The sequence below is a fragment of the Hydra vulgaris genome, chromosome 01 (assembly GCF_038396675.1).
Source record: "Hydra vulgaris chromosome 01, alternate assembly HydraT2T_AEP".
Taxonomy (NCBI): domain Eukaryota; kingdom Metazoa; phylum Cnidaria; class Hydrozoa; order Anthoathecata; family Hydridae; genus Hydra; species Hydra vulgaris.
This window is the reverse complement of record NC_088920.1, coordinates 49,683,729-49,708,319: the sequence shown is the minus strand read 5'-3', so window position 1 is coordinate 49,708,319 and position 24,591 is coordinate 49,683,729. Positions and strand designations below refer to the sequence as shown.

The window sequence follows — 24,591 nt, the reverse complement described above, 5'->3', positions numbered from 1 at the left end:
ATTAGGCAACACCATGAACACTAAACACAAAATAAATGTGAAAGATAAAATGAGATTTTTTTTTCAGTGGTTGTATTAAAATTATATTAATACAACCAATTATTTTTGTTTACAACATGCCGCAGTTTCAATTTTTTTTGTTTACAACATGCCGCAGGTTAGTCATGTTATTTAACATTTTATTCCAGCAAAATTAATCAAATGCATGATAGAAAATTGGTTAGAAAAGCGATAATAAATTTTAAGATTAACAAAGGAACAATCAAGACAATATGATGAAAGGAACAAGCAAGATGATATGGATTTTTTCATAGTTTTGTTGTTGAAGTTTAAAGTAAACGATCTTCATTCTTTCAAAATAGTGCCAAAATTTTCTAAAACTAAAAAAAAGTGAATTTACTCAAAAAAGTTGTATGACAATTTTTTTCTAGAAACTTCTATTTTGTTAAAGAAGATGAAACATCAAATAGCAAACACCTGGTGCTGTCTATTATATTTCCAAATATAGAGGAAAGCAGATAAGAAACTTAAGTACACAAAACATAAGTTATTTAAGGAGTTGCCTCAAAAAAAAAATCAGCACCTCACATTTCAGTCCACACTTTCTGGACAAATATACGGTTAATAGCCTAAATACTCAGAGAGCCGATATACGTGTGATTGTTTTTGATTGGATGTTCTTTTGTTATAGTTTTAGACTAGTTTTAGATTTGTAAAAGTATGCCTGGTTGTTAGGGGTAGGCTGCCATAACAGTTCGAAGAAAAGATTTTTTATAAAATAATGTTTTCATAAGAAACCCTTTCAAAAATAAATTGTTATGAAATCTTTTTTCAAAAAAAAAAAAAAAAACGCAGGTAAAAAAATAATAATTTTAAATCAAATTATTTTTTTATCTTTTTTTAAAATTATTTTATTATTCTGTAATAAAATTATACATACAATTTATCTAGAAAATAAAGAACCACAAGTATAAAATCATAAACTTTATATAAGATTGAAGTTTCATTCTTTCCTGAAAATAAAATTCTCATTAAAAATTGTAAATTTAAAAAAAAAAAAATCAGAAAGAACCACAATTAAAAAAATAACATTTTTAAATGAAGTTGATATTTTTATATAGATGATATTTAATATATAAATATATATTATATGTTTTTACAACATAATACAGTGTAACTTTCCAAATGAAAAAGAAATAAAGAATTTAAAAAATAAAATACTTAGATCTTCTTTTAAATTGAAATATTTATATATCAACGTAATTGCTTATGTATAACTATCCGCTAAAAATTCTTATATTAAATATTTATTAAACTTTTAGTTGCGGTTTTCTGATTAAAAATTTAAAAAAAAAAAAAAAAAAAAAAAAAAAGTAAAACGGGTACTAATATCCAAACCGCTAATAAGTTAACTTTATCGCTAGTAAATAGCAGTTCACGTTAAAGTTAATTTTATTATAAAACTATTTTTTTTTTATAACTTTAAAAAGTAGAAAATATGTACAGTTTTTTTATTTATATATTTTCTCCTATTTTTTTAAATTTATATATTTATATAGTTTCTCTCTCTCTCTCACTATAAAAACAAAATAAAAAAGATTTCACATATTTGTTTCAAGGATTCGTAAAAAATACAGAAATACCAACAATAACATATAGCAGCCCTTGAAATTAGGGTCGGAATTCAGCAATGCCGACCTAAAAGTGTTTGAGGTTGACAAAAAAAATGCTGACCTTGTTTCTATGTTTTATGGTAACCCCTTTGTGTCAAATTTTTTTTGCCAACCTCTAACAGTTTGAGGTTGGCAATTTATTACCGACCTCATTTTTTCTAACTCCAAGGGTTGCATTCTCGAAGGGTCCTTATTTTTCCTAACTCCGAGGGTTGCATATAGACAAAATAAAGAAAAGAAATAAAACCAAAAAAACTGAAAATTATTTGGGAAAAATTACGATAATTTACAAATAAAATGGTTATTTCCTTAACTTATTGTTACATGTGTTATTGAATTAAAAAAATTTGATGTTTACTTAAAAAAAAGATTTTTTACTTGTGGTTTTATTAATTTTTAACTTTTTAAAATTTATTTTTGTTTTAAAAACACAATGCAATACAGATGCACTTTTAACAGTGCCTGGCTAAAATGTGTTAACTAAAGTATTAGTTATGATATGAACATTAAGAATTATAACTGCTGCTGTTATAATTAATTTAAGAATTCTTAATGTTATCATTTTCTAAAAGCCAAAATGAAATACTGTTAATCTTTATTTTAACTACTTGAGCTATTTAAGTATTGTTACAATGTTGTAATTCAAATTGTTGTTGTACTTTTATTATTACTTGTAATAATTTGTACATTCTTTTAGTTCATATAATTATATACAATGAACTATTTAAAAATTAAAAGGGAGGCTTAACCCATTATTATCATTCTCACATACAGAATTTCACTAAATGCTTTTTGTGAAAAATTTATTGTGATTTACTTTGTTTATTCTATGGATATGTTGATCATTTTCTTTGTTGAAACAGAAAAATTGTTACATGAAAGTCTAACAGATAGAATTAATATATTTGACATACTTATCTCCCCGTGATTTGTTGAAGTTTTATTATAGCCTTAAATTTTAAAAAACACCTGTAGAAATGTAACACAAATGTCATCTTTGTTAAAATGCGTATGTTACGTGTTTACATAATCAATTAGGCAAATCTGCAAATCTAACACTATAAAGAGAAAAAGCAATTTTATGAGATGTTAAGTTCAATTTTTTCTTTCAGAATAAATAAAAAGGAGTGGGAGTTCTAATAAATAAAAGGGAGTGAGAGTTCAAATAAATAAAAAAGGTGAGAGTTCTACTAAATAAAAGGGAGTGAGAGTTTTAATAAGCTGGGGAAAAAGTGTGCATATTAATTTTTTTTGCTCTAAGAGTAATTTTTAAATAAATTAATTTGCTACCCTTTACTAAAAAATATTGAAGCAAAGAATAAGTATAGAATGGTCATTATCGAATACACCTACATTTTACGGTCTTAAGTAATGCTGAGCAAAACTGTTTGTTTAATATTGCAGGATATGAAATTTCTATAGTAAAAAAATAATTAAATTTGCATTATTTGTTTTGAATCTCTCAAAACAGAGTAAATGCTGGTCATACTAATTTTGTTAAAAACAAAGAGCTCAACTTGGGAAGTTTATAAGAACTATATAAAGTAAATATAAATTTTTTTTATTTGGGGAAATAAAAAAAATTCTTGTGAACTTGACAGCAAGAGTATGACAATGCATTTTAAGTTTAATCATTTGAATCATAGCTGTAACTATAAAATGTTTGTTACATAAGAAAAATGTTCCTATATTCTTTAATAAATGTGCTTCATCTACTTAAAAGATTTGGGTCTCAAATTAGTTAGAAATATTATCACTTTTAGTAGCTAATATTAAAGCATCAAATAATTGGAGACCTCTTTTAAAAAAATAATTGATATATCAAATTAGTTTTCACCTTACGTCAGTTCCACTTTATAATGTCTTCTTAACCATTTTTCATATACATTATTTTATGATACTCTTATTGTATTTAATTTTACATTTGACAACGGTCTGAGCTAATCAGACTGAAGTACCACATGAATAAATTAAAAATTAGTTAGTACTTAGCTGTATTTTATGTTATTCTGTATTAAATAAGATTTAATTGAATAACAAATTTATTAAAAAATTGTAAAAAAAAAATTCAAATAGTTTTGATTGTTATTCTGTCCACAAACCTATGTGTACCAAGTCTGAAGTATTATTAGATCCTCACAGGAATAAATTAATTTCTTCAAATTTTTTTTAACTTATTATATTACTACATAGAAATAACTATTTAGTTTTAACTAAAAAAATGTTTTTATTACTTTCAGTTTTATATTGTGTGCAGGCTTTACTAAACAACATATGATACCCTTTAAAACTTTTCAAAAGATTTTTTTGGTTTTAAATATACTAAAATAAACAAAAACCTCTATTAAAAAGATAATTAAAATTTGTTTAATTAAAAAAAACTTATACACTATATTTTTTATGCTTTCTTGCTTGTTCTCAGACGTTTTTTTTTTGAGTTAAGTATAAAAACTAAGAATTAACTAGCTTTGAGATTGAGACAAGTTTCAGTAGATCCACAATATTTTTTATGCTTTCTTGCTTGTTCTCAGACCCTTTTTTTTGAGTTATGAACAAAAAAAGAATAATATAATCATATAACAGTGTAACACTCTACTCCAGTCTCTACTCCAATTAATCTAAATAATTCAGTATATAATTGCAAACAGCAAAGCTGATATATAAAAATGAGCTTTGCCATACTTACATATTTGGTTTAAAACATAATATAGATTTTTTCATATGATTGGGACCATGGGAAATATATTTGTTTGAATATTTCATAAATATAAAATATTAAAACAAAAAGAAAAGATTAATTGTGTTACCATTGCAGCAAATGGCGATATAAATGTGAATGCAAGTATTCCATGAGCAGATAATGTGAGAAAAATTCCCAATATTACTAAAAAAAATAAATATTTAAAATTAATTGTGTTAAAAACAAAAATTAAAGGACATCAAAAAAAAAAAAAAAAAACAACTAAATAATTTAAAAATACAGCTCTATGTTAACCTATGGGCTGTCAAAACCAGTGTTGTTAACCTGTGGGTTAACAAAAAGCACACTTGTCAGTGCATTATTGTACAAAGTTAAGTCAATGAGCAGTAACAAATATTTGATTTACAAAAAAAAAGATTATGATTAAAAAATTTTTTATACTTTAATACAAAGATATATTAAAAATTTTATCACAGTGTTTCATACTAGCTGACCAAGAATTTACTTTTTTAATTTTATGTTTTAGAGATGGGTTTTTGCTTACAAACAGGATCGTCTCATACTGAATGTCAATACTAACAATGGAACTGAGAGACAGCATCAATCTTTTAAATATAGTTTTTTGGAAAAACGAAAGAATTCTTTAATAACAGTTATGCTAAGTATTTGTATCGAAGAATTAAAAATTTCATTAAAATCTTGTTAATAATAAGATTTTGACTTTTATGAAATAAACTTTAAATTAGATTTTTAACGTATTTTATTCATTTTAGTTATACGAATTTAAATTTTTAAGTAAAAATATGTTTTCTAAAATATTTATAAAAATACGCTTCTTTTAAGACCCAGGTTGACATACTTTTGAATAATTTTTTTTATACAATAATAAGAAAATTAACAGCAAATAAAAACTATAATATATTTATATCTGATACACTTCAATATACTAAGTTGTCAATAAAAACTACAATGATTTATATCTGATACACTTTTATATATTAAATTGTTAATAAATAATACTAACAGTTAAAGACATTGTAGCCAACTTTGTCAACATACAAGCCAAATACAGGAGAAGCAGCAGCTGATATAAGAAAAATAAGACTAAAAAAATAAAAAATTATAAAGAAATAAATTATTTAATAGTTTTATAAACTTTTATAATATATATTTTTAATTCTTTTATTTTTAATTTTAATATATAACTTTATAACATTTACAATAACTGACAAACTGTTTTGATATTATTATTAAAAACATTTTTATCGCATTACTTTTCTGAAGCACCATTTTATAGTTTAACAAGTCAATTCATATGGCCACAATGAAAGAGTTTAAACAACAACAGTAGAAGAACAGTATTATAGACATGGAAGGAAAAATGTTGTGACAAAGCATATAAAACAAACAGTAAATCTTGCTACTATAAGTGAAACTCTTTTTTTTTTACTGCACAAATGAAAAAAAGCATAATAAGTTAAAGTAATTAGGTCCAAATAAAAAATAGGCCTAAAGTAAGTCTTGAAATACAAGCTTTACAAAACTATAATGCCTTAAAAAACACTTTGAAATTATTCTAAAGTTTGTGAGACAACTAGCAAACATGTAATGAAAACATCAACGATAAAATAGAGCTTTTCAGAGACTTGCTTTCATTATCTAATACAATAGCTCTGATAACAAGGAAGTAATGACTGATGGTATAACTGATCAAGCGAGAAGGAACTGAAAGCTCAATAACTTGAACATTTTATTGAATAATCAGATTTTGAAATAAAACTTGGTCATCGGGAATTTGGATCAAACCTTTTTAAAAAAGAAATGGCTGTTTTTGAAGCCAGCAAGGCTAGACCTAATTATTTAAAACTTCTTTTAAAGCTCTTCAAACAATTACTTTGAGAGCTTTTACTAGTTAATTCTTTAGATGACAAAACTTTAGATAAAAATGAAAAAAAAACAACAACTATGAAGCCCCACATACGAGCAATGCCAAAACTGTACATTTAAAAAACCCTAAGGTACAATAAATTTTGAGTTTTTTCAGTTTGTAAAACAAACTTTAATGTCATGTAATTTTAAAAATATTTTCATGCAATGGATGTAAAAATTGACAGGAAAAACTAACAATCTAAGATGAAGAATTAGTTTACATACCTATGCATACATAATGGATATTGGTTCAAATAAATTTGATCAGCATGTTGGCAAATACCATAAGAATGAAATATACTTTAAAATTAGGGCAAAATCTTACAAAAAATAGTATTTATTATTAAATTAATATCAATAATATATAAAAGGACTAACAGATCAAAATAAACTAGAAATACAGGCTACAAACTAATCAAGAACAGAAACAATCAGAAAAGTGCAAAAAAGGAGAAAGAGGGGATAAAAAGTGCAAAAAAGGAGAAAGAGGGGATAAAAGTGCAAAAAACTTATTAAAAAAACAAACAAACTAATAAGTATAAAAGAAGAAAAAGTAGCAGAGAAGAGTTAGAGGGAAAAAAATAATTCAAGCAATCTGGCTTTCAAGGCTAGCATGACAACACTCAGATGCACGAAGTGAGCAATAAAATTTAACCTGTGGTTCTATATAACAAATAAATCTTGCTAAAGGTAAAACAGTTATTACCAGTCAAGTGATTGGCAAACATATGAAGGCTGCAGTAAAATAATGTTGCTAGAAATCTTGATGAACTGGTAGAAGCAAAAACCAAATACTTTTGTTCAAAAGAATGTATAAAATTAGGTAGAACATGGAAGGGAGTGCTACATCAACTAAGGGTTTTGGTTTGCAAACAGCAACTGTTTGTTTCATTATTCTTTGTTTTTTCTTTTTTTTCTAAAAATATCATTTGCATTTAAGTCAGCAACTAAAGCGAGTAAAAAAATTAGAAAGATGTTATAGTTACTTAATGTATTCCAAAGATATTATAAATAAATAATATATATATATTTATATATATTTTTTTAAATTAAAACTTTTAATACATAAGAAACAAACAAAAAACCAAAACATGCTTGAAAATGTAGACCAGGTTTTGGCGGGAGTAAATGAGCGCAAGAGCGGAGAAAAGCTTTCCTAAAATGTACATGACAAGCTGCTCCTCTAAACAGCTCCCTTTGAGAGCTTTTGGTTTTTGTACGAGCTATCTGTTTATTTATTTAAAAAATTGCTTGTTAAATACAAAATTTGGTTTTATACTTGTTACAAGCATATGTTTGCAACATTAATGTAACAAGAATATATACATAAGAAGCGTCATTTATTGTGCTGTGAAAAAATTCTTTGACAAGAGTTGTCTTTGGCTTTTTACAATAGCTATTTATTAACAACATTATTTCAACTTACTTATTTGGTAAAAATGTTGACAAATAGCTATAAAGGTTTTTACTGCTTATAAAAAATGTTTTATGTTTTCTTATTGTAATAGAGTGCAGGCATTTTAAGAATAATTACAACAATTAAAAATCCCAATAAAAGTGAATAATATATTAAAGTAATTAATATATAAAATATATAATTCATTACATAATCTAAAAAGTATTATGCTATAATTTAGAGTATTATTATTAATAACTTTATTTTTTATCAGATAAATAATTTTATATTTTATCAATATAATTTAGATTGTAATAATTTTATATTTTTCAGTTAGTCCAATCTAATCAAAACATTTACATTTACATTGGTGTTCTTTTTAAATTTTTTTTTGCAACAACAGTGCCTTCTAAAAAGAATTGCAGTTTATTATGCAATTAATTTTTTTTATATACTTTTATAAATTATACTTTTTTATACTGATAATTATACTTTTGAGAGAAAAAGTTATACTTTTGCAAGATTCTTGAATTGGTCCTGTAAATCATTTTAGGGGAGTGTGGAAGAGAGCGAGAGCAAAAGCTCTTGCTTCCCGCCCAGGCCAGTTAAACTGTGTAATTGAATTTTTAAATATTTATTAATAATTATCAAGGTTAAAAAGACCTAATTTTTTATGTTCCAACTATTTGATTCAATTTACATAAAAAAAATAACATCAAAAAAGCGCTCGAAAAACTACATACTTAGATACTAAAGTGCAAGATATTTGATTGAAAATAAAAAAGAAAAAACAAACTAACAAGTTTAAAAAAAAAAAAGTTTTAAAGAAGTAACAAATAAAAATAACAGCTAGAAAGAGTCTAAATTTATAAAGAGGATGAAAAGAAATTTATATAACTAAGTGTCAAGTTTAACATAAATAATGAATAAAAGGTTTTTATTTTTTAGATATCCATTTTTGTCATTGTTATAGTGGGTTTTATTTGATATTTGTAGTATGGATTTTTAGTAAGACTTATTTACTTTTCTATATTGTATTATTTAATTATTGGTTAGTTTTTTATATATAATTATTATAAAATTTTTTAAATGTACCCTGCACTAGGTCCATTTTAAAAAGTTGGAACAAAAGCTTGTGAGATCTCTAGCACTGAATTGTTTTTACAAAATAATGCTGATTAATTTGCACTAATTAAGTTTGCCTAAATATATCAATTTTTTTTAATAAACAACTATATATTACATTTAAGGTCACAAAATCCAATTATGAAAACTAAAATGTTAACTCGATGTCCGCAAATATTCTTTCTCCCTCAGGGTTCCTAATATTTGGAATAACTTGCCATCTGACCTCGTTAATGCCAAAAACATCAAGAGCTTTAAAGTTAAAGTTAAGTCTATCAGCTTTGAAAGTGTTCCGGCTAACTATTTTTTGTTTTATAATTGTGGTATTATATATAGTATATATATTTTTTTTCAATTTATCGCCAAATAATTGCTAATATGCACTAATTAAAAGTTATGTTATGAATAAAAGATTAGGAGATGTATTTATATAGTAAATATATCTATATAGATATAGCTTTTTTTTTTTTTGGAACAGGGTGATAAAACAGAGTTATCAATACCTCCTATTTGAAACCTTCCTTTATTATCAATTTCCTCCATTTGGTCTTTTATATAGGAGAACTTTTATTTAAAACCACAGCCAAGTAATGTAAAGTTTAATTTCAAATAAATTACTTTCAATTTTCATAACTTTTTTACTACCAAAACAACTACAGTAAAATGTGCACATTTGAACAACCTGAGCATTTGATATTCCTATCATCACAAGGAAAAATTTCAAGCTTGCAGTTACGTGCTAGCAGTTCAAACAATTTTTATTTTTTTCTAAAAACTTTTTGGTCAAAGGTTTAACCTTATTTCCATTCCAAGAAAAAATATTGTTTTAAAATTTTAATAGTTTAACGACCAAACATTTTTTCAGATAACAAAACTAACTTGGAATTGCAACTGAACCAAATTTCTTTTAAACTACGAAGTGTTCTGTGAATAATAGTATTTTTGTCTTTAATGCCGTCTAAATTTCTCAATTTGTAGAAAAATCTTGCTCCACTACCCTAAGTTTCTAGGTCTGTAATAGGAAGATCGGAAGGACTTTCACCACATAAATTACACTGCCTAGTTCTTTCTAGAGGAGGCATTTTGGTATTCTTGTAATAAATTTAGATTTTTTCACCAAAACTTGTATCTTTTTAAAAACTAATTACTCCAGCTTGAGATGATAAATTCCCAGAAATTACTGGTGCCTAATGTATATAAGCTACAATATAAATATTAGTAATGTGCCGAGTACCCAGTTCAGACCTGGGGACCTGGTAATTTAACAGTTTTTTTGGGTACCCAGAATCGACTATTTTGTTGTAGTACCTGACACCAAGTATCTTAAAAGGAAATTTTAATAAATCTTAAGTGCTGTAACTATTTGTTTTACTGGTACTTTAAATTGAGTCGAAATATTATGAATAGGATTCTTTTTAGTTTAAACTTCAACCAATAAACTAATTGATATAAGTTTAAGGGTGTTATGGAGTCAATAAAGTCCTGTTTACTCAATATAGACATGTCTCATTTAAAATATTTTTAAAAATATATTTTTGCAAAATAATTTAATTTTAATCATTTTTTTAAACATAATTAGTTTTAATCATTTTTTTATCATTTAAATATAAGTCCAAATAAGATAGAATCAGAAATACCTGAAGTTTTTATATTTTTTATATAATATTTTCATAGTCTAATGAAGATACTCCAGCTTGAAGTAAATGGATTTTCAGAAAAAAAGTTAAAAATCACTATTATGGATATGCATTTACTGAATTTTTTTTTCACCTAAATCCATACAGTTTTTTGAAAAAAAAAGAAAAAACAAACAAATAATCAAAAAAAATTATTGCTGCCTTAACCCAAACCTTTAATTGATGTTGCAAAGAGTCTCCTGCAAGTTTTCTTAATTTAAAAAACATATGATTCATTGATTTCTGAAACCTCTTTTTAAACTTATTAAAATTGACCAGTTACTTATTAGAGATATTTAATGCAGTTTCCAGAGATTTAAAAATGTCATACCTGTTAACTGTAGTAGCATCAGTTTCTATCATATCGTACTTTGCTTGAAAATATACTCTAGAAAATAAAAAACATGCACCAGAAAATATGCATTCAAAAATCATCTTAATCATGTCATTACCAATTTATAACACACTTCTCCAAATACTATTATTGTAGGCCAAAACATACAAGGACATAATTTTCAATAATACAAAATTAAATCCTTAAAAATATGACAACTTCAACCTCAGTTACTTATTACTAGTTACTAAGTCCTTTAGATTTGCAACCAAAGTTTGATTAAATCATTTCAGGGCTTTTCACTAAATATTGAACCTATCAACTAAGACAATTTTTGCTGGTAGCTACAACTAGTTTAAACATTATTTTCCTACTCTATTTCTTGCAAAAACAGTAATCACGCTCAAAATCCTAAAACAGTGATCAGACTAAAAACTTTAGTGAATTCTGGAATATAGCTACTATAATTTTGTCATTAAAAATAGAATTAAAAAAAAAAAATTAAAAAAAAAGGTAATAAGTTGAGTCTTTTATTAAGTGCAAACCCTTTTTACTGCAGTATGGAGTAGGCATAAATTGCATGGTAAAGCATAAATGAAGATGATGTTTATCTGATGGAATAAACTAGGTATTGGTGCTGAACCTCTTTGAAACGCCAGTAATAATAAACGTGATTCTGAGGAGAAGTTTATTACCACCAATAAATAAATTACGTACACGAAACAATAAAAAAAGTTTTTTTCTTTATCTTATACCTGTTTTTTTAATTTTAAATATTGTTTTATCATATATATATATATATATATATATATATATATATATATATATATATATATATATATATATATATATATATATATATATATATATATATACACACTACCGGCAATTAATTTGAGACCAGCGGTTAAAAACGGTATTTACATTTCAAAAATAAATATATCTGATTATCATATTTGCACTTCTTTATTTTTGGATCAAAAATAAATAGAGCACAACAAATAAGTGGATAGAATAGGATATGGGCATTTTTGCACCAAAAAATTTGCTTACGTACAAAAGTATACAAAAGTGTATGTGCTGAGTTCTTCAGCATAAAAGACAATACAAGTATTATTTTTAACTGTTACTTAATTTTGATTAATGACTTGTAATTGATATTGAAAATATAATTTTTCTCATTGGTAGCTTCTTGTAAAAACTTTATGTAGATCCAATATAGTATATAATGATTTGCAAATGAATATACAAATATTGTATTATTTGAACTGTTAATTTTTTTTTAGTTTCTATTTTGTCATATTAAAATGGCTCCAGTTTGAGAATTAAGCTTTGAACAGAGATTTTGCATTGTTTTACTTGATGAAGAAGGTGTTTCAGAAAGAAAAATTGCTGAAAGAATGAAAATATCAAAGACTGAAGTTCACAATCAAGCGTTTCAAGGAAACTGGTCAATATTGTGACTTACCACGACCTGGACAGCCTAGAAAGATAGATGAACATGGTGATCGTTGTATTATGAGATTATATATGTCAAACAGAAAATTAACAGCTCCACAAATAATGAGAGAATACAATGAAACTGCTGAAAAACTTGTTTGTGTCCAGAAAATAAGAAACTGTTTGATGAAAGCTGCACTTAGAGGGCGTGTAGCTGCCAAAAAACCGTTGCTAAGGAAAGCAAACAAGGTGAAACGACTACAATGGGCTCGCAAACAAGCTAACTGGACAATAAGACAATGGAAAACAGTAGTATGGAGCAATGAGTCCAAGTTTGAATTATTTGGCAACAAGAGAAGAATATCTGTACGCCGGCACCAGGATGAACGTTACATTCCGCAGTGCATTGTGCCTACTGTTAAGCATGGAGGAGGTTCAATAATGGTATGGGGTTGTTTTGCAGGTCACAAAATAGGAGATTTGATCAAAGTTGGTGGAATTATGAAAAAGGAGCAATACAGAGAAATTTTGGAGAATCATGCCGTTCCATCTGCTCATTGAATGGTGGACGCAGCATGTTTTTATGCAAGATAATGACCCAAAGCACAAATCTAAACTTTGTACAAACTATCTGAATCAACTAGTCAACTAAGAAAAGTAAAACTAAAACTAAAAAAAAATACTAAGAATCAACTAAGAAAAACAAAATAAAACTAAATTAAAAACTAAACTAAAAACTTAGAATCTAAAACTAAAAAAAATAAGAATCAACTAAGAAAAAACCCTTACTTTAATGGACTGGCCTGCGCAGTCACCAGACCTCAATCCCATTGAGCTTCTTTGGGATGAAATAGACCGGTATCTGAAGAAATTCCAAGTAAAATCTGAGGAACATTTATGGGAGTTACTGCAAAAGGCTTGGAAAGCTGTAACCATGGAAACTTTAAACAAATTAATCTTTTGTATGCCAAGAATATGTGAAGCAGTAATGAAGAAACGTGGTGGTTATTTTGATGAACGCAAAGTTTGAAACTTGTGCAAAATAATAAAAACCTTATAATTTAAGTTTTCAATGTTTGTTAAATTTTTTATTTGTTTAGAAATATTTGTGAAGAAAACTAAATAAAGTATATTTCATGAACTAATTTGTTGTTTCTTTATTCACTGAGATCGAAAAAAACATAAACGAAAATATAACTGATAGATTTAATTGATTTTTAATTAATTGATTTTTAATAGAATTACTGTTTTCTCATCACTGGTCTCAAATTAATTGCCGGTAGTGTATATATATATTTAGTTTTACCCTGGTTTAGTTTTACCCTAAGATAAGGAGTTGATTTAAAACAGCACCTAGTTTTAGAAGGCATATCTTTGAATACATTATTTAGCGGCGGTTGTGCTTTGTTGTAATAGAAAAACTATTTTAACTTTTATGTTGCAAATATTTCTCTACTTGTAAATATTTATTGAAAACTGCTCATAGTATTTTAAACATTAAGAATTTTAGTAATTTTAATTTTATTAGTTATTAAATGTTTGAAATACTTTAAATAATTTTTAATTAATGTTTACAATCAAAGTAGTATTTTCAAAATTAAAATATTAGTGATTACACTTAATAAATTCTTACATCTTGCAGTTAAATAGTTATTTTCTATATATAATATAACATATTATATATAGAAATTTTATTTCTATTCATATTTCTTTCTATTTTTATTTCTAATTTCTATTTTCTCTATATAAAATAACATATAATTTAAAAATAACTATTTGAATACAAAACATAAGCATTTAGTAAGCGTATTTACTGTTATTTTCATTTTTATTTCGATTTAAATATCAGCAATTCTGTTCATATAACTTTTACTAAAAATTAATAATTTTCACTGTGTACCTTTTAAATAAAAAAGATAATTATGGTAAACTTAATAATCAAAAAAATATATAATCAAAAAAACTGCGTACATTAAATGTTTGTTTAAAGTGCCTTTCTCAATTTTTTAAAAAAAATTTGTAGTAAATATAACTAAAGATTTTTTTAAAACTTAAAGACATTGAAGTTAAAAAATAACTAAAATTTAATAAAATTTTTATAAAGTGTATGTAATTTGTAATGTAATGTGTGTAAAGTTATTTTCATTAATTTTTATTAGGTTTATTAATTTTTATTATTATTAAAAGTTGAAAGCATAAGAAGAGAAACAAAACTTTCTGAAAAAGTTTTTTTTTCGTTTTTTTCCTAAAGTAAAATAAAACAGGAAGCTAAAGTTCAAAAGTTCATTCAAAAAATAAATTTGTGCGATTACTATATTATCATTGAGACTGAAGTTTTTATTTCAACTAATTATTTTAATTTTTTTAAGTGCCAACAAGCAAAAGTTAGCATTACTCTAAATGAGTATTTTTAAATTGTTCTATCTTTCGAAAAAACAAACTTTCATACATTCAATTGTCTTTAAATTGAGTTTCATAACAAGTTTTAATTCATTTTTTTTTTAATATAACATTCTGTTTGTATTAAGTGACAGTTTTAAATATTTAACTTATTAAAGTTCATAATTACTTTTTAATCCATTTTATTGTCTTGAAGAAAAAATAAATGCACTAAATTAAACAGGAAATTAGTTATTTACTACTGCTTTTGAAACCAAAACTTTTTTTCATATCTTTAATAAAAAAGCAAAAGCAAAATAACAAATAATAAATATTTTTTGGGCACCTGTACAGAAGAAATAAACAAAGATTAATGAAAAAAAAAATGCTGCCCCATCCCAAACCCTCAATCAATGTAGAGGCACTCCTTTGCAACATGTACTAAATTCCCAGGCAGCAGGCTATTTCAGTGTCATCACAGTGCTTATCTAAATATACATTTATAGTTGTGTGTGTGTGTGTGTGTGTGTGTGTGTGTGTGTGTGTGTGTGTGTGTGTGTGTGTGTGTGTGTGTGTGTGTGTGTATATATATATATATATATATACAGTCATGGACAAAAGTTTGCGACCACTGCAATTTTTTACAAAAAACACTCAAAATTTAGAAAAGCAAGTAGTAAATTATAAATCAGTACATATATTTCGAATGTTTATTCACACTATACAAGTTAAACAGCATGTCTATTGATATTTTAGTATTTACAATGAAATCCTTTATTTTTGAGAATATTTTTAATACGTCCTGGCATCGATTCACACAGTTTCTTGCAATAGCCCGGCATAATCACCTACACGCATTTAATCCAGTTGATGAGGTCATCTTTAGAACTTGGGCTATGTGCAGCAATCTTCTGCTTCATTACAGTCCAAACATTCTCAATAATATTGAGATCTGGATTGTTGCCTGGCCAAGGTTCTAGTAGCGGGATGTTTTAAGAACGCAGCCAGTCCTTAACAGCCTTGGTACCATGACAAGGTGCGCCATCATGCTAGAAATGAGTGATGCCATGCATTGGTACAAATGGTGGCAGCTTATCCATCAGTATACTCAAGTAAACAGCACCATTGATCGTTGTATTTTTAGGCATAATCCAAATGCCGGCACGACCCCTACCAGAGACTGCTCCCCAAACCATAACTTTTGGAGCCTGTTTGACTATTGGTATAACGTACTTTGGATTATGCCTCTAATTTGGTGGGTGTCTGACATGTCTACAAAATGAGTAGAATTGCGTGAATGTTATCTCATCTAAAAACATCACTTGTTTCCACTGGGCTGGTGTCCACTGCCTGTACTTCTGACAAAACGCTATGCGATCGCGAAAATTCTTTGGTGAAAGCTTCGGCTTCCGTGCTGGTCGGTAAGATTTCAAGCCTACATCAAGTAATCGTCTGCGTATTGTCTGACTGTTTGGTTTCTTGGATGGTGATTCAGGCAGTTTGCCTCTAATGGGACTTGAGGATGCTCTTGGTGATTTTTTTGCTGTCTTTATTATAGCATTATCCATACGGTTGCTTGTAACCTTCGGGCACCCAGCGCGTGAACGGGATTTAAAACTTTTCAGCTCTTGATTTCTCTTTACAGTAGCTACAACAGTGGAATGTGAAATACTGAGCCTTTTGGCTATCTGTCTTATAGAAATATTCTCTTTGTACAAAATAACGACCTGAGCTCGCTTTTCAGATGTCAGTTCTTTACTGCGTACCATTTTAACTAGTACTGCTTCAAATAAGGTCTCCGTAATATAAAATGTTCCAAAATATTTCAGTATCTGAAAACAAACATGTAAACATCAATTTTAGACTCTAATTAACAATTAGCACAAATTGATACAAAAATGTAGCACTAAAGTAGCCCAAAAGCAATTCAGAGTAGAATACATTAAAAAATAGGCGAAAATCGCAGTGGTTGCAAACTTTTGTCCATGACTGTATATATATATACGGTGGTGTTCAGTTGAATTTTGAAGAAAAAATTTAGCTAACATCAGTCTCCCACCAATATTTTGATATATTGTATATATATATATATATATATTATATATATATATATATATATATATATATATATATATATATATATATATATATATATACATACACACATTTGTCAAACAAACAAATTTTTAAATACATAATAAACATATACTTAATTAGGCTAATGCATTTTTTATAAACAATTAAAATATGAAAGTTAAATAAATGTAATGATACATGATATTTGAGCATTGTACAACAAATACTCATAACAGAACCTTCCAATATATATATAGTACTAATGATAAAACTTAAAAAAACTTTAAGTTATTTTAAGATTATTGTAAAAATCTACATATTCTTATAAATTGTAACATGCTTAATTAGATTTTAATGTCTCACTTTTGCTTTTTAGCATTTCATTGTTGCTTTTAAATGTCTCTATGCTACAATGCAATGCCTATGTTACTTTGAGATCACAACTCTAAAATATTACAATCCTACTAAAAGGAAAGAGAAACGAATTTTTATATTTCACTTTTAGGCTCTTTTAAAAGACAATAACATTTTAGCAATTAAATTTAAGTTTAATTTCTTATTGAATGACATTTTACTTTTCTAATTTTGAATCTATTTTTTTTCATTTATCTTATTTTATATAACAAAAATAAAATTTATAAAATAAATAAAAGCGTTAACAAAAAATAAACATAAATGTTTCCTTTGTACTATTAATATAACAACCTCTCAGAGAGATTGCATATCTTAGAAACCTAAGATATGCAACTAAGCTCTAATTAACAAAAAAAAGTTATTTTTATAAAATGTAAATATTTTTGCTGTAAAAATTCAATGTAAAAACATTTTTTAAAAATAAAATATTTTTAAAAATAATAAAAAAAAAAAATTAATAAATAAGTAGTAAGAATAAATAAATACTAAGAGATAAGTAGTAAACTTACAATCCCAAACTAATAAATGGAAAAACAGCAACATAATATGCCACACAAATTAGAAATATTAACCACACAGAAAGAGGAAAATCCTTAACATCAGTTAATCGAATCACCTCACCTAAATTAAAAAATTATTTTTAAGATATTATTATTACTTTTATTATTATTAAAACCTTTCTGATGTTTGAGGTTTCTTGATCTATCCCTAAAAACAACTTTTATAAAAAGAATTTTAAAACTTGTGTTATTTAATTATACAACACATTTTGGAGAGTAGATATTTTTCAAAAATATTGTTTAAAGTGCCACCCTTATGAAAATCTATCATACATGATCTATTATATATTTTATACCCAAATATCTATTGGTTAGTCAAAAAAGCTTGGCATACGAAACAGGTCTAACTACATTTACAATGGGTTTTTGGACAAAGAAAGAGCATTATTAGAAGAGCCAAAATATACATACAGGGACGAATAAGAGATTTGTTGAGGTATAGTAAGATAATGGCATAATAAAGAGTAAGAACCTTAGCAGATGCTAACTTTGCAACCAATTGTATATATATTGTATATATGGTTTCCATGAGAGGTCAGTAGTAAATGATAATCCAAGAAAACATTACGAAGAGGACTCAGTGAGAGGATCACTATTCATTAATATAGGGATGTTGACAACATTGTGTTAGTTGTTTACAGTAAACAACTGAGTTTTGTTGGAGTTAAAATCAAAAACCACTGCAAGCCCCAGGCTGTTACAGAAGTGACCAAATAGAGTAGACTTTTTTGTCAAGACAGGAGTTTAGTGTTGAGGTTTCAGCAAATAGAGCCACTTTAGATGTAAGATTGTAAGGAAGTTCATTAATGTGGATAAAAAACAACACAAGACTCAAGATAGAAACTTGAGGTACCCCAGAAGTTTAGTAAGTGACCGGGGCCCCAGTTAAAAATGAGACTTTTTAAAAACACAGCCCCAGCCCTAGCAAAATTATAAGATTTAGCAGGGGTTGATAGCCTAAGTTAGGAAAAATTTATAATTATAATTTTATGCTTACATTTACTATTTATTAAATACTGGCATATATTTTTATACTTTTAAAATTAATTTACTTCCAACAAAGTTGCAAGCAACCAATATTAAGTAATGAGTTACTTTAAAATAGAGGATAGGGTTAAAAAGACTTAAATGTTGTAAAAAAATTGTCTAAAGACTTAAAAAGTTGTAGGTTGTATAAAAAAGGAAAACATGAAAATGGGTAGGAGTTATAAGGTTTTATTGATGTGCAAGGAAAAAAACTGGATTAGTGAAAATTTTTATAGCATGAAGGGACAGATACAGTAAAAGGATGCAACTTGTTGATTAAGGAGCCAAACCAGAGTGAGTTTTGTTTATCATAATGGAGATTTGAGCATTAACTATGATAGTATTTGTAGAAAAAAATAGAAATGCAACCTTACAACAATGGGAGAGTGGCTCAAGCTTGGCAGATAAGACAGGCCTAATTACATTTACAATGTGCTTTTAGACTTTGTCTGAGAGTAAGAGGGTTGTTATTTGTCATTATAGGAATGCCAACAATATTGCAATATTTTTTTGCAGTAAATAAAAGTTGGAGAGGACAAAGAGTTTTTTAGAGTTTTTAAAAAATTAGAACCACTTATTTAGCACTTTTTAATAGTTAAGCAAAAATTGAAGAGGGTTCAGGAGAACACTTTTTTAAGACTATGATAGAAATCTTGACTGTAAAACAATCCTACAGTTTTTAAAATTTCCTATGATGGAAATCTTGAAAACTGTTAAGTGTTTAAAGCCAGTGATTTGAATGTTTAACAACTGCTTAGTCTGTTTTACTGGTATGACAGGAAGAATATGGCTACTAGGTTCAAGAGTCAAGTTAAAGGAAAAGTTCTTTCCAAATAACTCTATTCTAGAGAGAAGTAAAAAGATCAGACCCATGAATAAGAGATTAAATGTTAGACTTACTTTAATTAATGACCCTGTTGAAGACTTTGCAAAAGTCTCTAGAACCTAACATCTGAGATAAGATACAAGATTTAGTAAACTGAGAATAACAGAGCTTAACATCAGACAGGATCTTTTTACATTGGCTTCTTACAATAATAATAAAAGGACATATGTTCTTAAGAGAGATGTTCTTATAAAAAAGATGAAAAAAATGATTATTATTTAAAGGGATCTCAAAGTGCTGAGACAAGTTGTGTTTATTTTAAAGAGAATGAGAAAAAAAAAATGTTTGGGCTGAATTTTTTTAAGTAAAACAAAATAATAAATGTATACCAACAAAAACAAACTTTGTTGTTTTACTCAAAGCTTGCTGTCTCTACAGTAGCAATTCTCTCGGAGTCTTTAAAATATATGCTGCAATCTACAGACTTTATAATTTATTCAAGCGCATTTAATTCCAAAGAATTTTAGTAAATGACGTCATTGTAGAATTTTTATTTTTGAATCAATATTATTTGTTATTGTTTTTATTGTTTTTTTAAATAGTAATTAGTGTTAGTCTTTCTTATAAATTTTATAGGAAGCTAAACATAAGAATATTTTTTTATAGAGCGCAAGAACCAAATAAAATTAAGATTTTTATATTACACTCTTAAATAAAATAAATATATAAAAAAGTCGTCGATCACCTTATATATTCTGAATCTTTTTTTCTTTTTATGTAAGTAATGTATGTAATAACTTTTTTTAGTTTATTGAAGCCATTTATTGCTATGACATTTTTGTTCTCCTATCAAAATGACATATTAAAAATTTTTAAATTTTTAATTAATAAATAATTTTGGTAAACGACATCATTTATTAGAGATAATAGCCGAATTTTTTAATTTATAGTTAGGAAATATTAATAAGTATGTCAATTTAGTAAAAATTGATAAAATTTGATGATTTGCATATAAATATTAAGGTAATTTTGTATTTTGCATTTGGATTTTGATAACTAAACAATTAAAATGTCGGCAACGCCATATCAATTCGAACCTCTTAAAAAAAAGACAAAAAAAAACCTGTATGGATAAAAGAAACGAAAAGTTGAAAACCATATCAGCTATAAAAATTTGATATTGCTAAAGCGTTAAAGTTAAGCCGTTTAAGTGTTGGTGCTGAACAATGGTGTAAATATGGATATTGTAAAACTACGCCTCTTGAAAAAGAATGTCTTTGTTGCATTGAAACAAAGGAAATAAATATCGCCTCAGGTATTAAAAAATTAAGTAACATTCTTTAAAATATAAACTGATGTGCAAAGTATTAATAATAGTAATAATAACAAACATTAACTTTTTTGTACATAATGGCTATGTAAAATAAATTTTTTTTTTTAAAGATCATGCATAACAGAGCATGAAACAGACAGTTTTTTATTAATTAAAGCAATAAATAATATTTTATGGCAATAATTCAAGACAGATAGTGAATAAAATTGTTATTGTGTTGAAGTGCGCATTAAAAAACATTATATTTAACACTTCCTAATTTATATGTCGTGTTTGGCAAGTACTTAACATTTCTCTTAAAAAAAACTAGCAAAATTGACAGTGAAAGGTTTTTTGTTAAACAATTTCAATTTCAAAATTGACTTGATAATACTACACTTTTTTTGCAATCTTTAACAGTAATTATTTAATTTTAAAAATAAAATAAAATGAGCAATACAAGACCCCCTCCCCTTCAACTCATATACGCTCTTTGCAGACCCCCTCTCCCCCACCCAAGCGTACGTACTTTATGAACAATTCCTAAATGCTGTTAATTAAACTTTTATAAGGTTGAATACAAAATAATTTTTTTAACAGAACCTTTATACGAATAATAATAATTTAATAACAAATAATAATATAATACAAAATTAATTTACAGCAACAAACAAGCTTAAAATGTCTGAAATATTTTATTATTATTTTTAATGCGAACTTCGTAAAAATAACAAAAAAATAATAACTTGAAATAACTAAAAAAATTCTATAGTAATTTATGATTAAAAAAAAAACTATTATATAATGATAAGTAACTAAACAAATTCTTTAATAATCTATAATGAAAAGCAAAATCTATAATTTGCTAACAAAAGTTTTTTTTTTAATTTTTTATCAAAATTTTGACGCCATTTACTAAAACTCTTTGGAATTCAATGTGCTTGAATAAATTATAAAGTCTGTAGATTGCGGCATATATTTTAAAGACTCCGAGAGAATTTCTACTGTAGAGACGGCGAGCTTCAAGTAAAACAACAAAGTTTGTTTTTGTTGGTATACATTTATTATTTTGTTTTACTTAAAAAAATTCTGCCTAAACATTTTTTTTTATCATTCTCTTTAAAGTAAACACAACTTGCCTCGGCACTTTGGGATCCCTTTAATAAAGCAACTGCTCAAGATAGTGAAAAATGTGGAGTAGAATGAGGCTTGACTTAAAATTGAAGAGAAGGAATAAAAGCTGTTATGTTCGTTATTTATTTAGATGCTTGCATACAATATCCTTACACATTTATACAAACTTTAGTATTTATATGGTGTAGTATTTGCCGAAAGAGATGATGATCAGATGGATGTGTGGTGTGACTCTAACAAGACAAGAAAAGGATAATCTTAAACAAATTAAAAAAAATGTTGTATCGAACAACTTTTGTTAGAGAAGATTAAAGTGATTTAGGTATTTGCATGTAGAGATATATTTCTTCAGGGGAAAATGGTAGAAGAAAGAAAACTTGAATAGAGTGCCTTACATATTGTATGAATGAGGTTTAGTTAAGGAAAGAAAATGCTCTAGATTGTTTATATTAGAGAAACAGCATAAAAGAGTTAGGCTAAAGCCTGATGATGATCATGATGATAATGATGATCATGCTAATGGTAATGATGATTTTGATAATTATGTTGATTATAATGATGTTTATAAATGCATATATATACAAAATATAATATGATTTTTTGAATACAAAAAATACTTTAGGATGTATAAATGTTTATGCAGCCTCAGTCACAAACCCGGCCGCGGCTCTATTTTATCAAACCTGGCCCTGGTGAAATTTCAACCCCAGTCAATTACTACAGAAGGTAGAGCAAATGAAGAATGTTGGATTTAATAATCTCAATATTTTCCCAGATGTGAAATGTTAAAAAACCATGTGAAGCAAGCTCATAGAAAAGACTAGCATGCTAAACTTTATTGAAAGCTTATGATCAAGAGTCAATAGCCCTTGCCTCACCGCCTCCATCTAGAGTGATTTAATCAATTTAGAATTTGGAATTTTAAGAAAGTCACTAAAGATGTGTTTTAGGGTTATGGCTTTGCTAAGTAGTTCGTCTCAGATAGTACCAGAATCTAAACCTTGGATTACAAATGAAATATTAGGTAGTACTAAAAAAGTTTTTAAATAAAATAGGCAGTGTAATCAAATCTAACCTAAAAAGATCATTTTTTTGAAATAAAATTAAAATTTGAAAAAGTCTTTTACTAAGGTGGAAGTATGTTTTGGGTATTTGTCCTGCTGAAATATCTGTCCTCAAGGCATTTTGTCTTTACGATGAGACTGATAGTATTATATATGCTTGTTGTTCAAAAGGACATAGAAATGACCCTAAATACCATCTACCAACATTAAAACACGGAGGTGGAAATGTTTTGATTTGGGGTTGCTTTGAGAAAATCATTAAAAATCATCATTATTCATTAAAATTAAAAGATTTTCAATAAAAAATTTTTTTTTTAATTTTTACTTCAAGTGTTTTTTTTGTAAGAATACTTTTGCACATGCATATTTCAATAAAATGAACTTTTTAAATTAGATTTCTTAGACTTGGTAAAAATATATTTGCTTTTTTATACTTATTTTTATTTCTGTGCTTATTGTGTTGCTTAAATTTTTAAAAGTGCAGCAAGCAGGTCAGGGAATAAAATTTAACAACAAGATTTTAGATTATATTAAGTCAAAAAGGTCCAAATTTTCTTTGAATTCAGATTTAAACAAGCATTTAATAATCTAGCAAAGCATTTGCTTTGCTAAATTAAAAAATTTGCCAATTATGTTGTTGTTGCTGCCCTCAAAACATTTAATAATTATTGTAACAGAAAAAATGTCTATTATTTTGCTATTTACTAAGCACTTGATTATTCATGATAATGGCGAATAGTTTCCCTAATATAACAGATTTACATCCAATGCATTTAAATCTATAGGAAAGAGGTTTTTTTTTTAAAAAAAAATTGTGAAATTTTCAGTGAAGTGATAAGCAATCTTAAAGTGAATAAAAAATTCTTTTCATAATTGCATTCAGTTTTTGTTTGGTTAAATCTGAAATCTTTCAGAGAAGACACTATTCCTGGAAAAACTATGCAATTTAGGATTCCATGCATTTTTAGAGTTTCTTTAGATGGGCAATATTTATATGTAGAAATTTAGGCAACTTGGCCGTGGCCGATTCAAAGCTTAAACACTCAGCTTTTATAAAATGTATATATCTTTGTATAATTATCAAGCAGTATGCTTCTAAGTTGTAAAATAAAAAGCTTTTTTTAATGAAAAAAGAATTTTTAGGTTTTTTTTTTCTTTCGAAAATATTTTTTGCGTCACTAATAACCATAAAATATTTGTTAATTTTAAAATCACTATTTTTATTGCACAATTTAATAAAATCATTCTGAACTTTAATAAAATTTAATAATTTAATAAAATCTTCTGATTTTATTAAATTGTACAATAAAAATAGTGGTTTTAAAATTAACAAATATTTTGTGGTTATTAGTGATGCAAAAAATATTTAAAAAAAAAAAAAAAAAAACTTAAAATTTTTTTTTTCATTAAAAAAACCTTTTTATTTTACAACTTAGAAGCATACTGCTTGATAATTATACAAAGATATATACATTTTATAAAAGCTGAATGTTTAAGCTTTGAATTGGTAAATAAAGGTAAAAAAA

General features: G+C 26.3%; 1 protein-coding gene across 1 annotated transcript in view; it reads right to left on the bottom strand.

Annotated features, from left to right (window-relative positions):
- The window catches only part of LOC100212150 (major facilitator superfamily domain-containing protein 1), a 53,767-nt gene that overhangs the window by 5,741 nt on the left and 23,435 nt on the right, over positions 1–24,591 (bottom strand). Inside the window, exons 9-12 of the mRNA XM_065788467.1 lie at positions 17,653–17,764; positions 10,832–10,888; positions 5,399–5,478; positions 4,481–4,557 (exon numbers count right to left, since the gene is read on the bottom strand). Coding sequence (XP_065644539.1) covers positions 4,481–4,557; positions 5,399–5,478; positions 10,832–10,888; positions 17,653–17,764 — 326 coding nt within the window. The remainder of the gene's footprint in view (positions 1–4,480; positions 4,558–5,398; positions 5,479–10,831; positions 10,889–17,652; positions 17,765–24,591) is intronic.